The 17719-nt window shown below is 45.6% G+C and overlaps 1 protein-coding gene across 6 annotated transcripts in view; it reads left to right on the top strand.

Moving 5' to 3' along the window:
• Positions 1–17719, top strand: part of LOC115138076 (adhesion G protein-coupled receptor L3-like) — a 421820-nt gene that overhangs the window by 316889 nt on the left and 87212 nt on the right. For 4 of the 6 annotated variants that reach the window (XM_065025470.1, XM_029674494.2, XM_029674484.2 and 1 more), the window contains exons 9-11: positions 2809–2994; positions 7582–7620; positions 17197–17380. In XM_065025470.1, the coding sequence (XP_064881542.1) occupies positions 2809–2994; positions 7582–7620; positions 17197–17380 (409 nt within the window). The remainder of the gene's footprint in view (positions 1–2808; positions 2995–7581; positions 7621–17196; positions 17381–17719) is intronic. The other 2 variants (XM_029674495.2, XM_065025469.1) reach the window with 1 other exon arrangement.

Genomic DNA, 17719 nt, shown 5'->3' with positions numbered 1-17719 from the left:
TGTTAGAGGGAGAAAGGGGCATAAGAGAGGGAGGGGCATGTTAGAGGGAGAGAGGGGCATAAGAGAGGGAGGGGCATGTTAGAGGGAGAAAGGGGCATAAGAGAGGGAGGGAGGGGCATAAGAGAGGGAGGGAGGGGCATAAGAGAGGGAGGGAGGGAGGGGCATAAGAGAGGGAGGGGCATGAGAGAGGGAGACAGGGGCATGCTGGGGGAGAGAGGGGCATGAGAGAGGGAGAAAGGGGCATAAGAGAGGGAGGGGCATAAGAGAGGGAGGGAGGGGCATGCGAGAGGGAGACAGGGGCATGAGAGAGGGAGACGGGCATGCGGGGGGGGAGAGAGGGGCATGAGAGAGGGAGAAAGGGGCATGAGAGAGGGAGAAAGGGGCATAAGAGAGGGAGGGAGGGGCATAAGAGAGGGAGGGAGGGGCATAAGAGAGGGAGGGAGGGGCATAAGAGAGGGAGGGAGGGGCATGAGAGAGGAGGGAGGGGCATGCGAGAGGGAGACAGGGGCATGAGAGAGGGAGACAGGGGCATGCGGGGGGGAGAGAGGGTCATGCGGGGGAGAGAGGGTCATGCGGGGGAGAGAGGGTCATGCGAGGGGGAGAGAGGGTCATGCGAGGGGGAGAGAGGGTCATGCGAAGGGGAGGGAGGGGCATGAGAGAGGGAGGGAGGGGCATGAGAGGGGGAGGGATGGGCATGAGAGAGGGAGGGAGGGGCATGAGAGAGGGAGGGAGGGGCATGCGAGAGAGAGAGCATAAGAGAGAGGCATAAGAGAGAGAGAGGGGCATGAGAGAGAGAGAGGGGCATGAGAGGGAGTGAGGGGCATGAGAGGGAGTGAGGGGCATGAGAGAGAGAGAGAGAGAGAGAGAGAGAGGCATGAGCGAGAGAGAGAGAGAGAGAGAGAGGCATGAGCGAGAGAGGCATGAGCGAGAGAGAGAGGCATGAGAGAGAGAGAGAGAGAAAGAGAGGCATGAGAGCGCGAGAGAGAGAGGCATGAGAGCGAGAGAGAGAGGCGTGAGAGCGCGAGAGAGAGAGAGGCGTGAGAGCGCGAGAGAGAGAGAGACGTGAGAGCGCGAGAGAGAGAGAGAGACGTGAGAGCGCGAAAGAGAAAGGCGTGAGAGAGAGGCATGAGAGCGCGCGAGAGAGAGGCGTGAGAGAGACATGCGAGGCTTGAGAGAGAGAGAGCGCGAGAGAGAGGCGTGAGAGCGAGACAGGCATGAGGCGAGGGAGAGGCGTGAGAGATACGCGTGAGAGATGCGCGGGAGAGGCGTGAAAGATCCGCGGGAGAGGCGTGAGAGATGCGCAAGAGAGACGCGAGAGAGACGAGAGACAGGCGAGAGAGGCGCGAGAGGCGCGAGAGAGGCGTGAGAGAGAGGGGCATGAGAGAGAGAGAGGGGCATGAGAGGGAGTGAGGGGCATAAGAGAGAGAGAGAGAGGTATGAGAGAGCGAGAGAGAGAGAGAGAGAGGTATGAGAGAGAGAGAGAGAGAGCGAGAGAGAGAGAGAGAAGCATGAGCGAGCGAGAGAGAGAGAGAGAGGCATGAGCGAGAGAGAGAGAGAGGCATGAGAGAGAGAGGCATGAGAGCGAGAGAGAGAGGCATGAGAGCGAGAGAGAGAGAGGCATGAGAGCGAGAGAGAGAGGCGTGAGAGCGTGAGAGAGAGAGAGGCATGAGAGATACGCGAGAGATGCGCGAGAGAGGCGCGAGTGAGACGTGAGAGATGCGCAAGAGAGAGAGGCGAGAGAGAGAGAGCGGCGTGAGAGTGCATGAGAGGGAGAGAGGCGTGAGAGCGAGACAGGCATGAGGCCAGGGAGATGCGTGAGAGATGCGCGGGAGAGGCGTGAGAGATGCGCGGGAGATGCGTGAGAGATGCGCGGGAGATGCACGGGAGAGGCGTGAGAGATGTGTGAGAGATGCGCGGGAGAGATGTGCGGAGTGGCGTGAGAGATGCGCGGGAGAGGCGTGAGAGATGCGTGAGAGAGAGAGTTGGAGGTTGGAATTATTGCGGATGATGGAATTATATAAAAACATAAAGGAAAGAGGCATTTTTCATGGCTTTAGACCGCTGGAGGGAAATAGACTGGAATGATCGTTGCTGTCCCCCCCCCCCCCAAAAGACCTTGCCAAAGCACAGCACGTCAGACAGTTAGGTTCATGCTGCTGATAGACTCTCAGGGGAGAAGTCTGTCGATACTCTGTTGTTCCGGTGTGCATTCACCTATAAAATTCCAGGCGCTGGTGGTTTAATCAGAAAATCTGCGCATGCTAAACAACATTATTTTCTAACAGTTTGTATAATGCCATTTGTCACGGTTGAAATGTGTATGCTGAAAAGGATTAGTCCAAGGCGGAGTTTGTGTTTGAATGAAGGGAGACGGATGACTTCTCTCCTGATGTAAGTGTTCGACTGGAATTGATTTGATTCTAGCTACTTTAAGTAGAATGAGAGAGAGTTTACACTGGTCATTCAGTAACATTGGATGGGATATTGAATACTCATATCAATGAACCAATCATATAACACACTAACACACCGGACCATTTTTTTCTCCTTGAGGACTCCAAGGGAAAAGTTATTTGCCAAATATTGATAATTCTGCACAAAACCCCCAATCTCGACAAGCCCACTGGGCTCAAGTTTGACCAGCCGATTTGATATTTGCCTAATCTGCCCTACGGCCCGTCCTTTTCTGGTTCTACTATAGCCACATAGCATGATGGTCAGTTGTTAATTGCATACTATGTGCGTGTCAATGAGTATCTGTATGCAACCATGCATGGTTAATTTGTGTGTATATTGTGGTTTTGCCAGCTCAAAGCCGGAGAGACTGCAGCCATCATTGCCAGGGAGCTGTCGGAGCAAACCAAGAGTAACCTTCAGGCGGGGGACATCACCTACACAGTCAAAGCCATGGGTCAGCTTGTGGACCTACTCGACGTGCAGCTTAGGAACCTTACCCCTGGAGGCAAAGATAGCGCAGCCCGCAGCCTCAACAAGGTATGTGTCTGGGGAAAAGCAATGGTTGTGTGCCAATACTCATTAATGATTTCCTCTCCTCGTCTCCTTCCCTAGGTGACTACTGATCTTGACGGGTGAGAGCAACATAACCAGTGGGCTTTCCAGCCTTCTGCCTTGGTTATCCACATTGCTCAGATCAGTGGTCACCAAGGACACAAGATGAAGGAAGGAGGATATACACGAGAATGTATTCATAGGTCAAAGAAAGAACTGACTTCACTCAACTTTCTCAACCTGTAGTTAGCACGTGTTTCCTTCCTCTGAAACTTGTATTTCCCCACCAGCCTGACAAGGCCTTCACACCAGGCAAACCTGAACAGTAGGCATTGTTTTAATGATCTGCGCTCCGGCCCCATACCGAATGATAACCTGCATTATTTCTCACGTGTAGGTAGCAGTCTGCTGCTGCTCAAGGAAAAGAACCAACAGCCAGCCAACTGTGTGAGGTGGGGGGGTATTTTGAAGCCTTGCCTCGTAGGCTGTACTGCTTTGCAACACCAAAGTCGGTTGTGGCAATCACTAATTATACCGGCAGACGCATGGATAGGATTATTCCAAACTAGGCAGATTAAAAAATAAATAAATCAATTACGGGGTTGTACGTCTGAAATGGTGCTCATGCCGCTTGTTTCCTTCGAGACAGGGGAAATGTATTAGATATTGCTGTTTGTCGCCTCAAACTAATGCAATTATGCCCCGAATTCACAGTTGGGTACACCTAGGGCCACTCGGGCAAGGTGAGATAAAAATAATACATTATGTCTGTGGAAGCAACCAACGGAAAAGCAAACATCGGTAAAATTCAAAAATGTCAGCCGTTAATTTGTTTGAGCAGCTTCACTTGGTAGTGGAACACGAACACCTGTTTCCCAATAGCTTTTCTTCGCAGACTTCATTTCATTGCCGCATGCAGCCAGATGTCTCCTTTGAGGTTTTAGTGTTGCTCCCTCCACTGGAGAGCAGGACGATAATGATAGCCAACGGGCCGAGGAGAAGAACATGGCGTCTTGCACTTGTGGTCACCTCATCGACGGCTTTTACGAGGTAGACCTTTTGAAAATAAAAAAATGAAGAACAGGTCAAATTCAAGTAACGCTTTAGAGGAGAGTAACCTTTTCGTTTTGTTGCCGTCACATTATCCTGAAACTGAGGGCGATGCGCTGTGAATATATTTCGAAACAAACAATAGCCTAGACTTGCGTCTTCACTTTATGACGATACCCCTAAAAAGATACTAGTAAAAGCAGTGCAGCTCAAATGGGGAAGGAATGCTACATTTAGCTCTGATAAATACTCTTAACTATCTAGTACATCAAGGAACTGCTAAATTCTCCCCTAGCACTCTCTCTGTACTATTCAAGGTTGTCCTCCATCCTTTCCCCTTTAATCCATGGTGACTTACTGTAGCAGCCCCTAGCGCCGTGCTCCCTCCCTCCCATTTCTCTGTCTCGCGCGCGTGTGTTTACCTCGGAGCTCAATCATTTTTGACACAATCTGCTAAGAGCTAACGCAATGAAAGATTCCTTTGATAGCAAGCACAAAGTCTCTCTGCCGGCAGACAAAGAGCCGATTGAGTTGGTAAACGCCATGATATGTACCACTTTCATGACCGAAGGGCCATGTTGAAGGCGCTAACAGGACCACTTCCAGGAAAGTAGGCTGACTGTAATGCTAGAGTCCTCCTTTAGGAGGAAGACGGCACTCACCGCAGACAATCAGGAGTGCATTAGCATTTCTTCAAAGCTACGCGCTAGGCTAGGCTAACAGAATTAGGTCTCTGTTTATGTATTCGGTTCCCAGCCCAGTGTTACGCGCTAGACTAGGCTAACAGAATAGGTCTCTGTTTATGTATTCTGTTCCCAGCCCAGTGTTGCGCGCTAGACTAGGCTAACAGAATAGGTCTCTGTTTATGTATTCTGTTCCCAGCCCAGTGTTGCGCTCTAGGCTAGGCTAACAGAATTAGGTCTCTGTTTATGTATTCTGTTCCCAGTGTTGCGCGTTAGGCTAACAGAATTAGGTCTCTGTTTATGGATTCTGTTCCCAGTGTTGCGCGTTAGGCTAACAGAATTAGGTCTCTGTTTATGTATTCTGTTCCCAGCCCAGTGTTGCGCGCTAGGCTTACAGAATAGGCCTCTGTTTATGTATTCTGTTCCCAGCCCAGTGTTACGCTAGGCTCCTCTGTTTATGTATTCTGTTCCCAGCCCAGTGTTGCGCGTTAGGCTAGGCTAGCAGAATTAGGTCTCTGTTTATGTATTCTGTTCCCAGCCCAGTGTTACGCACTAGGCTAGGCTAACAGAATAGGTCTCTGTTTATGTATTCTGTTCCCAGCCCAGTGTTGCGCGCTAGGCTAACAGAATAGGCCTCTGTTTATGTATTCTGTTCCCAGCCCAGTGTTGCGCGCTAGGCTAACAGAATAGGCCTCTGTTTATGTATTCTGTTCCCAGCCCAGTGTTGCGCGCTAGGCTTACAGAATAGGCCTCTGTTTATGTATTCTGTTCCCAGCCCAGTGTTACGCGCTAGGCTAACAGAATACGCCTCTGTTTATGTATTCTGTTCCCAGCCCAGTGTTGCGCGTTAGGCTAGGCTAACAGAATTAGGTCTCTATTTATGGATTCTGTTCCCAGTGTTGCGCGTTAGGCTAACAGAATTAGGTCTCTGTTTATGTATTCTGTTCCCAGCCCAGTGTTGCACGCTAGGCTTACAGAATAGGCCTCTGTTTATGTATTCTGTTCTCAGCCCAGTGTTACGCGCTAGGCTAACAGAATATGCCTCTGTTTATGTATTCTGTTCCCAGCCCAGTGTTGCGCGTTAGGCTAGGCTAACAGAATTAGGTCTCTGTATATGTATTCTGTTCCCAGCCCAGTGTTGCGCGTTAGGCTAACAGAATTATGTCTCTGTTTATGTATTCTGTTCCCAGCCCATTGTTGCGCGCTAGGCTAGGCTAACAGAATAGGCCTCTGTTTATGTAGTCTGTTCCCAGCCCAGTGTTGCGCGCTAGGCTAACAGAATAGGCCTCTGTTTATGTATTCTGTTCCCAACCCAGTGTTACGCGCTAGGCTAGGCTAACAGAATAGGTCTCTGTTTATATCTAGTGTTCTCCAACTCCAGGCAACTAGGAGACTTCCTTTATTTCAGATGGTATAATTCCAATTGGGGACACATGAGCGGTTATGTAGCCTAGCCAGGTGTTAGTTCTCCAGTGCTACTTTGAAATCTCAACCTACTGGATTGACCCGCTAACATCAGTCCCAGGTATGCCACATTTTAGGTTTAGCCCTACTCCTGCAGTGACGAGGTCTCCAGGTTAAATAGTTCCTCTTTAGTTCCTTTCTCTCCACCTATTCACAGGAACAAGTGGTAACCTTGAAACTCCAACTTGAAAGCGGAGCTACGTCTCAGCCCCAATCCCCACTTGGACCGTGTGTCACGTTTCAGTGCTAATTAAGACTGATTCTTTGTGATGTTTTCTATGAGAGGGAATAATTAATGTGCATGCCCTTTTTTCACACAGTTTATATAAAACGAGAAAGTCTTAATTAGCCAAAGTCGGAGAGGTGACATTTTGTTCAGCGTTTTTTATTTTTTTACACAAATCAACTGTACTAGTTCGGGCTTGGACCATCTTGATTACTGTCCGGTAATATGGTCAAGTGCAGCAAAGAGAGACCTAGCAAAGCTGGAGCTGGCTCAAAACAGAGCAGCACGGCCTTAACTGCACATACACAACTAACTTACACAACCTACATGGCAGTCTTTCCTGGTTGAGGGCTGACGTGAGATGAACTGCTTCTCTTCTAGTTTTTATGAGGGGTATTACTGTACTAAAATTCCAGATTATCTGCGTAATCAAATAACATTCAGCTCAGACACCCATACATACCCCACAAGACATGCCACCAGGGGTCTCTTCAGACACCCATACATACCCCACAAGACATGCCACCAGGGGTCTCTTCAGACACCCATACATACCCCACAAGACATGCCACCAGGAGTCTCTTCAGACACCCATACATACCCCACAAGACATGCCACCAGGGGTCTCTTCAGACACCCATACATACCCCACAAGACATGCCACCAGGAGTCTCTTCAGACACCCATACATACCCCACAAGACATGCCACCAGGGGTCTCTTCGCAGACCCCAAGTCCAAAACAAATTCATGGCAACGCAGAGTATCATACATGGTCGCATTTTTAATGTTTATTTAGTTTATTTGATTTAACCTTTAACCAGGCAAGGCAACTCCCGTCTTCAATTACTCAAGCAAACAGCAAAATGACCTTATTTGTTTTTGTTTGTATTATTATATTTATTTGTTGTGTTTGTTTGTTTATTGTTGTGCATTTAATGTGACTGTCCTCGTGCATCAGTGTTTTGTTACTGTTTTTTGTGGACCCCAGGAAGAAGAGCTGCTGCCTCTGAAAAAGCTAATGTGGACCCATTTTTAAAAAATCAAATGATGTATTTCTTTTCTCTCCATCCACACACTGTAAACCATGCTAATGGAAGTTGTATGTGTCTACCTTTTGCTAACTGTAACATGTTTTGGTGGTTTGCAGCTGCAGAAAAGAGAGCGCTCATGTAGGATTTACGTGCAGGTATTTTGACTCTTGTCTTTCACCCAGCATCCTCCTACCCAACCCATTGAAATGTTTCTGTTTTGGTGTAAGCATGATTGTGACTTGTTGTCGCACCCTAACGTCATGCTTTGTGCTAGTGATATTCCTGCCTGTGGAGGCATTTGTTGCTCAATGTTGGGTCTGCTAAGTAAACTTTGACCTCATGAAATTGTATTTAAAAAAAATTGGAGCCATTTATAACACTTAGTTATGCTATGTTTTGGTCAGGATGCAACTATTGCTAGTTAACGTTTTTGATCCACAGGTCAAATTTTGGGGTCCTCACTTTCTTACCCACATCCTGATGCCCTAATTCTAACGACAACCCCCAGCCCTGCAACCAATTCAACACTCCTTCCCAGCATGCTTTGCCTCTTAATGCTGTTTTCATACCCCTGTGTTGGTGTTGTGATGGCTTTTGAAGGAAGAAACTATATACATATGTAATGCATATGATGTCATAATAACATTGATTGCTCATGGATTTCACATGAACATTGGTTGCTCATGGATTTCACATGGACATTGGTTGCTCATGGATTTCACATGAACATTGGTTGCTCATGGATTTCACATGAACATTAGTTGCTCATGGATTTCACATGGACATTGGTTGCTCATGGATTTCACATGGACATTGGTTGCTCATGGATTTCACATGGACATTGGTTGCTCATGGATTTCACATGAACATTAGTTGCTCATGGATTTCACTTGGACATTGGTTGGTCATGGATTTCACATGGACATTGGTTGCTCATGGATTTCACATGGATATTGGTTGGTCATGGATTTCACATGGACATTGGTTGGTCATGGATTTCACATGGACATTGGTTGCTCATGGATTTCACATGGACATTGGTTGCTCATGGATTTCACATGGATATTGGTTGGTCATGGATTTCACATGGACATTGGTTGCTCATGGATTTCACATGGACATTGGTTGCTCATGGATTTCACATGGATATTGGTTGGTCATGGATTTCACATGGACATTGGTTGGTCATGGATTTCACATGGACATTGGTTGGTCATGGATTTCACATGGACATTGGTTGCTCATGGATTTCACATGGGTATTGGTTGGTCATGGATTTCACATGGACATTGGTTGGTCATGGATTTCACATGGACATTGGTTGCTCATGGATTTCACATGGATATTGGTTGGTCATGGATTTCACATGGATATTGGTTGGTCATGGATTTCACATGGACATTGGTTGCTCATGGATTTCACATGGACATTGGTTGGTCATGGTTGGATAGGTTATGCTCTGGATATGCATGTTAAACAAGATATCATGTTTTTGCTCGAAGGAAATGTCAAGCTGGCGATACCAACGACATCTACTCAACACATTTGAGTTTTTTCTTTATTTTGAAAAGGCTCTCCGAGGATATAAAATGAACCATCTTTAATCATCTGTAGTCGTCTACAGCAATATTCTTGCTGACATCACCAGAGATGTGTGCCAACGATCACATGATGATGTAATGGTAGCATATATTCACAGCTGTGAAACGATTAGTACATTGTAATAACCTTCACTGGCTATGCAGTCGCTCAACACTACCATCAAGTAAGTTGACTCTTAAGATTTTCCATAGGACATCCAGGCATTTAAATCCCCCACCGACTTCCACGGTCAAAACCCACCCTCCACCAGAACTTCCCTGACAGGCAAGACTCATATAGGGGGGGGGGGACTCTTCCTGATGCATTATGCATGTGTGTACCAATTTGTAGGGACTATTTCTTGAGCTCCAGTGTGGAGTTGATATCCAGTCTTGTCAGTAAAATGACATGAATATCGTCTCTGCCTTGAAAAGAGCTGCTGAATGAGTTGGCATGCACGCACGCACGCACGCTTCCCCCCCACAGATGGTTCCTATAGCTTCCAGATGTTCTACGTATCTGTGGTGGCGTCACATCTGTTAGGCGACATGCATTGGTTGTTTCAAATCCTCCGAGTTGTGTCTGAAGTCACTTCAATATGTAATGGCGGTTTTATTGTGCGTTTTCCACCGGATGAAGTGTGTGTGTGTGTGACACAGCGTATGGCTATGTATAAGTGTGTGTGTGTGTGTGTGTGTGTGACACAGCGTATGGCTATATATAAGTGTGTGTGTGTACGGATTTGTATCAGTTGCCATTTGCTTATTGTTTTACATGCACTGACTAGGAAATACATTCTTTATCGACGATACTGTGAGTGAGTGAGTGAGTGTGTGTGTATACACATGTTTATGTGCACACTAGTATCTACGTGTGTGTGTGTGAGCACAAGGTTGAACCGTGTACATGGCGTCAATGTGCGCCTGACCGTGTTAAACAAAAGGGGAAGGAATCTTGCTCGACGAACTGGAATAATGGAACATCTACCAGTCTTCCGTATACACAGACTTTGATTGCGCGGCGCTATGGCTTTGAGGGATTTTCATTGATTGAGGAAATTGGGCGTTTTCTCCAACCAGAAGCCCTGGTTGTCATCATAAGGGGTATAGTGAAGGCATACAAAAGACACCAAGGTAGATGCCTCGCTCTGCAGCACCTGCTTGCACAGACAGAGATATACACATGCATAGACACACACACACGCACACACACACACCCTCTGTTTTGGAACCAGGCTGAGCACACCATGCGCAATGATCGTTTTCAATAAGGTAAAGACATTATGTTAAATGCTCAACCAGACTTCTCAGGGTGAGAAATAACTTTTTTTTAAATCAAACAAACAGATTATAGCAGTGCGAAGATGGGCTTGGGTGAATTGACTGCCAGTGCACGTCGGAGGGCGCGGATGTTATTGAGATTGGTGATCAGGTATGCACCCCCAACTGCTCGTTAGCCCCCACGCTAATGGGCGATTGGGAGAACGGAGCTGGTGTTTGCTCTCTAATGGAGATGAGACGAGCCCGGTTCACCATCTTGATTTAGGGAGTCCATCTTGTTTTATGTGGAGCGGATGACGGCACCATTCGCATGCCGCCGGGTCTATGCGGGACCATTACGGAATAACACCTTAGAAAGAGATTCAAGGGTGTCTGTAGTAGACCAATATTTATAGATACTGTAATTCAACATGTCACATTGTGGAGACGTCTTACTGGAAAGGGTTGAGGATATTGGATCCCAATTTAAGCAAAACGTATCTTTGAAAGCTTCATATTAATTTACTCTCTCGTTTAGTAGTTTGTGAGCAATTTCCTTTGCATACTACGTCAATATAGTGTAGAGCATCATGGGTATTGTCAGTAGGTCCTCTTTGGTCCCTTTTTAAAATGATTTGTTAACTTGATTTACTACAAACATTCAGTGCAAACCCCCCCCCACCCCCCCCAGCCTCTGTTTTTACCATAAAGGATGATGTCCCTATCAGATACGTAAAGGCTTCTGCTCTTTTATTTCAAACAATCAAAATGGCTCCCAGCTTTCTATCCTCTTTGGTGTATTAAATACTCTCTGGTTTAGTGGCTTAAACACTGTGGTTGTTACTGTGATGACATCCCCTTTGCTTCAAACTAAGGTCAAACGCCTTCTCTTTAAAATGACCGCCGACACATAACATTTCCAAAGGGAGACGAATTTCTGCTAAGTGTATGTGGAGCGAAGGGATTTATCACATGGTAGAACTTTCCTACGCCGTTAAAGAGGACAATTGTATCTTGCGTGCGTGAGTGAAGATCATAGACCAGGAAATCCCGGGAATATTGTTTGGATATTGGGTACTGACCCCTTGTTCAACGTAACCCCTTCTCCCCTTCTTTCTCGTATATGGGGGGTAATCTAGTGAACGTGTCACTGCAGAAGACCACCTTAGAAAGGCCGGAAGTGAAGCGTTGCCTTGTCCATGAGATTCTACGATTTTTATTGCCGGACAATTTGTTAAAAGATGATGTTAGAATGACCACATAGTCATAAAGACCGTTTCCCCTCTACCCAACCCCCCCCAACCACCATTCTGTCCTGCAGTTTACTGTCTACCGACTCGACCCTCGCTATGTTATATGGGCCGTGTCTGTTCACGGTCAGAGTCCGACAGGGATACGATGAGATCATGGCCATTCAGCGTAAAAGTACCTCTGTCTCAGAGTCGTAAATTCTTAGTTAATTTACCTATAGACCCTTGGACTGCTCATGAAGTGTCTTCCTGCTGTGTTCAGTTAATTTGCAGGGTGAATAGGCTTGACTTGGAGTCGTAGTTGACTTTGTGACGAGGTGCTGTTTGCACATTATTTGACAAGGGAGACAATGTTCATATTGACACTCACCTTTGGATGACCTTTCTTGAGTGTGTGTTTTCCTGTTAGTCTTTCTATTGTGATCTTAACTGTTATCTCATGTATTGTGTGTTTGAAAGCCCCACACATTCACTAGTATAACTGTCGATTGCGGATATATTAGTAGTGACTTTCAACGTGGCACCGTCATATGATGCCACCTTTCCAACAAGTCAGTTCGTCAAATTTCTGCCTTGCTAGAGCTGCCCCGGTCAACTGTAAGTGCTGTTATTGTGAAGTGGAAATGTCTAGGAGCAACAACGGCTCAGCTGCGAAGTGGTAGGCCACAGAAGCTCACAGAATGGGGCCGCTGAGTGTTGTCCTCGTTGCAACCCTTACTACCGAGTTCCAAACTACCTCCGGAAGCAACGTCAGCACAATAACTGTTCATCGGGAACTTCATGAAATGGGTTTCCATGGCCGAGCAGTCACACACAAGCCTAAGATCACCATGTGCAATGCCAAGCGTCGGCTGCAGTGGTGTAAAGCTCGCCGCCATTGGACTCTGGAGCAGTGGAAACGTGTCCTCTGGAGTGTTGAATGACGCTTCACCATCTGGCAGTCATACGGACGAATCTGGGTTTAGTGGATGCCAGGAGAACGCTACCTGCCCCAATGCATAGTGCCAACTGTAAAGTTTGGTGGATGAGTAATAATTGTCTGGGGCTGTTTATCATGGTTTGTGCCCCTTAGTTCCAGTGAAGGGCAGTCTTAATGCTACAGCATACAATGACATTCTAGACGATTCTGTGCTTCCAACTTTGTGACAACAGTTTGGGGAAGGCCCTTTCCTGTTTCAGCATGACAATGCCCCCATGCACAAAGCGAGGTCCATACAGAAATGGTTTGTCGAGATTGGTGTGGGACATCTTGACTGGCCTGCATAGAGCCCTGACCTCAACCCCATAAAACACCTTTGGGATGAATTGGAGCGCCGACTGACCTCACTAATGCTCTTGTGGCTGATTGGAAGCTTGTCCCTGCGGCAATGTTTCAACATCTAGTGAAAGCCTTCCCAGAAGAGTGGAGCCCGTTATAGCAGCAAAGGGGGGACCAACTCCATATTAATGCCCCTTATTTTGGAATGAGATGTTCATGCATTGTATGTTGTGTTATTACCATACTATTTTGTAGAGGGCGAGAAAGAGGGGTACATATAGATAAGGACCAAATGAAAGACAGAACTCAGAAAGACGGCAACCTCTCCTATATCACAACTGAACATGTTGCAGAAAAAAGTCAACAAGATAGGGGGTGAGAGGAAAAGCGTGTGGAATAAGGAAGTGGAAAGTGAGAAAGTGAGGGCCACTAGTCTGACTCGCGCTCCATCCTTCTTCCATTCTGCTAAGCCGGTGACGGGAGTTTGAGCTCAGCCAGAATCAATTTCCCCGACCTCGAGTTCATTTCATCAATCAGCACACACACCACACGGGCTGACTTGGACCAGTTCCAGGTCCCATACTAATACCCACCCCTTCCTTCCCCCTTCATTGGTATAAATGGCCGCAGCACGATACATTGGCCCTGTTCAAATCTAGATTGCATCATTCCTTCATCCCTTATTTGGAATTATCACTGGTCTGATATTGATCTGGATTGGTGAAAGCTATGTATTGGAACCTGTGCTTTAACCTAGTAGAATTAGATCAGTAACTACTTAAGGAAGAGAGATGGGGATTAAGGAAGGATGTAATTCACAAGTATTGGAAGGGGGGCTTTTTCTTGCCCAGTCAACAGCTTGTCACAACCATAGCATTTGGTGGCGGAGGCTAGCTAGTTGATGATTAGCCTTTCCAGACCAGCCAAGAACCAGATAGTGTTGGTTTCCCTGGGTGGCTTGGATCTTTCAAGAGAGCAGAGGAAACTGAGGGGGGGTAGGAAACCTAACAGTGGTTGAAAGTTTGGAGCTCTGTGAGCCGAACCAGTGCTTTTGACAGATGGAGAAGCAGCCTGGCTGCAGTAAGGCATCAACACTCCTCTACCCCACTACACTGAGTGTGTTGTGCTGCTTGGGTGCATATCCCTCTCTCTCCTCTCCTTCACTCCCCTCCACTCTCCCCTTTGGGAATTAGAGGCTCTCGTGAAAAGGGTGTGGGAGTTTGTGTGTGTCATCCCCAGGGATATACCGTCGATCTCATTTGTCTCTGAAGGCTCCCGGCTGGACGGGTAAACTCACTGCTAAACGTAATTGCTCCAACTTAGTGCCTTCAGAAAGTATTCAGACCCCTTTACTTTTTCCACATTTTGTTGTGTTACAGCTTGTAATAAATATTTATTACATGTATATTTTGTGTCACTGATCTAGACACCGTACTCCATAATGTCAGTGGAATTTTGTTTGTAGAATTTTTTTAAAATTAATAAAAAATAAAAAGATTAAATATTTTCAGTCTAGTATTCAACCCCTAAATAAATCCAGGAGGTAAAATGTGCTTAACAAATTGCGTATTAAGCTGCATGGACTCATTCCGTGTTCTATAATAGTGGTTAACATGATTTATGAACTTTATTTTTTTTAAATATTTTTTAAATATTTTTTTAGGGAAAATATTGTACAATCCAGGTGTGCAAAGCTCTTAGACTTACCCAAAAAGACTCAGCTGTAATCACCATCAAAGGTACCTCTACAAAGTACTGACTCTGGGGTGTGAATATATGTAAATGAGATGTTTCTGTATGTCATTTTCAATACATTTGCAAGATTTCTAAGAACATGTGATCACTTTGTCATTATGGGCTGTTGTGGCTTTATGGGTGAGGGGGAAAAAAAATATATCTAATCCATTTTGAATTCAGGGTGTAACACAACAAAATGCAACATAAGTCAAGGGTTATGAATACTTTCTGAAGGCACTGTATATATTTATTCCCCAACGTCATTAAACTTACTTGAAACACTCTTCATGAAGTGTTATACACTGTTGACGTTGAATAATTATGACTCGTGATACCCGTCCAAGTAATCCAGATTTATATTCGTAATTGATTGATTCTCTATTATGTCCACAGATAAGCATCATAACCCCATATTAAGCAGCTAAGCCCTGTCAAAATGTGACTTCCTGATTCAAAATTAGGGGCTTTATACTTGAATCCGCACTCCAATCAATGCCCTATCATTTCTGAGTATCCCTATCCAAAACACGACTTTATGTCGCATTGACTTGCAAATGCTACCCTATTATGTGCCATACCCAAAGACTGCAACTAATTCAGTGGCTTAACACAAAATGATGAGTGTATCATGTTGTTGATGGATCCAGCATGTAATCTCTGGAAGGACAAATTGCATACTAGATAGACTTCATAACATCCTAGAAATATGTCCCTATACTCCAAGCTTTCTACAGTCTTTCTTCTTCTTTTCATTCATCACTTGGCTTTCGTCGACTGTATGTACTGTACCTGAAACTGTCCAAGCGACATTTTGTGGATGGTCCAACACTTCATTCTGCACATCCACCCATCTAACACACAGCCACTGATGATTCATTCTTTCAATATTTAAACCAGACCTGGCGAAGGGGAAAATATGTCAGTGCCGCAGAGAAAGAGCTCCTTAATTGAGAGCGAATCAACCTCGCCGTCTCCGTTGATGTCAAAAGGTGCGATTGGCTGGAGATAATGAATAATTACATCAAAGTTGGATGCCTGCCTGCCTTTAAAAAAAGCCTTTAAAAAATGACAGCATCTGTGCGCTGAGGAGTGTGGAAAAGCCAGATGCTTCTATTTGATATTCCCTTCATTGCAGCCCGCTACGGAGTTGAATACGATCACCACTCTTCCTCTTCCAGAGATACTCTAGTCTAGCTGCCATTCAGTCCAAAACTGAGACAGTTTGAGGCTGATAACTCTTGTGTGTGTGGATTGTAATGTCTATAATGTTTATAGAATTACTTCATTGTAATCAGTTGAATTCTGCAGGGCAGCTCCCATGTGCTGTTATCGAATTGCATTGCCTGAGGTTTCGTCCCCCAGGTGCTCTGATATCATCTTCGAAAACTCCTATTCTCTTTCATAGTCCATTGATCAAAAACAGAACCTGCTGTGGCCGCGGGGATCACACCAAGGTATTGCCATATGCGGCGTTGGAGGAGATTGTTCTCCCCCCTCTTAAAGGGCTTAATGTTTCTCCCTCAGACTCTCGTGCATTTACGATCAAGTGCGGCTTCCATCTTTGCAAACGAGGAAGAGTAAATTGCCCTTTGAAGTTGTGGGATATCAGAAGAGGCTGTGATGATTTCTTTAAAATTCATATTTTGTTCCCACTCTTTTCAGTGCTTTTTCGAAAACCACTGTTCAATAGTCCTTGTCAATGTTGGATTATTATGTTTTGAGATGAAAGAGCAACTGTGAATGCTGTGCATTCATGGATAAGCGTTTTATTTTCAGTTATGATTATGCATTTTCTTCTGTTGCATCAGAGGGATAGAATGGTTCAGCTTGACCAATTAATATTCCATTCAAATGTCTTGCCATCGGCATTTCTACATCTTTAATTGCTCTAAATTGTTCATCTTCTCCGGAGAATGCCCTCTTTTCTTTCTCCCTGGCTTATTGGTTTCTGACTGTTAATTTATTGTGGGATTAGGGAAAACATAATTGAGGTTAAACAATATTAATAGACAATAGTGTTCCTCAGAGAGTGGTCGTCCTGAGGAGCCTGAAAACAAAACAACCTGTACGCTATTGGCTGCCTGTACTGAATAATATATTAGGATTATTTCAAAGTATTCTGTTTCATTGTAATTGTATGCATGTGATACTGTAGCATGGCGCAATATGGGGATTATTGGGGCTGAATACATTCATGGAAATGCATCAGCCACAGCCTGGCTTTCACCTGTTCAATTATTTAGATAATGTCATTGTTTCTCTTGGAAACATAAGAATTACCATTGCCTGTTTGTCTACACGTATTCACCTTAGCGCAATGTTGCTATGCCCTATTTGAGATGACTTTCTCGAAAATCTCTGGTAATATCTAACATCTCCCAAGATCCTGCAAACATCTGTGACTAACCTTCCATAATATTTCTTCCTCTGAAAAGTCCTGGCATAACTGAATTGACATCCCTAATAACCTGTTAACTACCACTTTTTTAAAATGGCCCATTGTTAATATCACTGGTGACAGTACAGTCTGAAGTGCTTCCATAACCCATACTGATCCCTTGCCTTGCTACCTCCATACTAATGCTCTGGTTGCTTCGTCCCCTCCACTATCTTCATGTCGCTAACTCTCCATGTTGTCTGGTGCAGGCCATGGTGGAGACCGTGAACAACCTGCTTCAGCCCCAGGCCCAGTCGGCGTGGAGGGACCTGAGCACCGGGGAGCAGCTGAGAGCAGCCACCATGCTGCTGGATACGGTGGAGCAGGGGGCCTTCATCCTGGCCGACAACCTGCTCAAGACGGACATTGTGCAGGAGAACACAAACAACATCCGTGAGTACAGACTTAAAGCTTTACACACCCACTAGCACGACACCAACATGAAATTAGATCTTCACACACACACACACACACACACACACATACATACATACATACATACATACATACATACATACATACATACATACACACAGCGATAGAACTGATTGGTGTGGTAAAAAGAGAAATCTTCAGGCACTTATATGCACACTGGTGAAGACGAGATGATCTGTCAACCTGCCAAAACATGATTACTAGGATGTGTAAGAAATACAATTGACTGAATGTTTTGCAAACCTTTTCATAGACATCGTAGGACAGTGTGATCGCAAATGTTGTCTCATCTCTTGA

Source organism: Oncorhynchus nerka, linkage group LG12 (genome assembly GCF_034236695.1).
Source record: "Oncorhynchus nerka isolate Pitt River linkage group LG12, Oner_Uvic_2.0, whole genome shotgun sequence".
Classification (NCBI taxonomy): Eukaryota; Metazoa; Chordata; class Actinopteri; order Salmoniformes; family Salmonidae; genus Oncorhynchus; species Oncorhynchus nerka.
The sequence above is the reverse complement of the archived record's forward strand: the minus strand, read 5'-3'. Positions and strand labels throughout refer to the sequence as shown.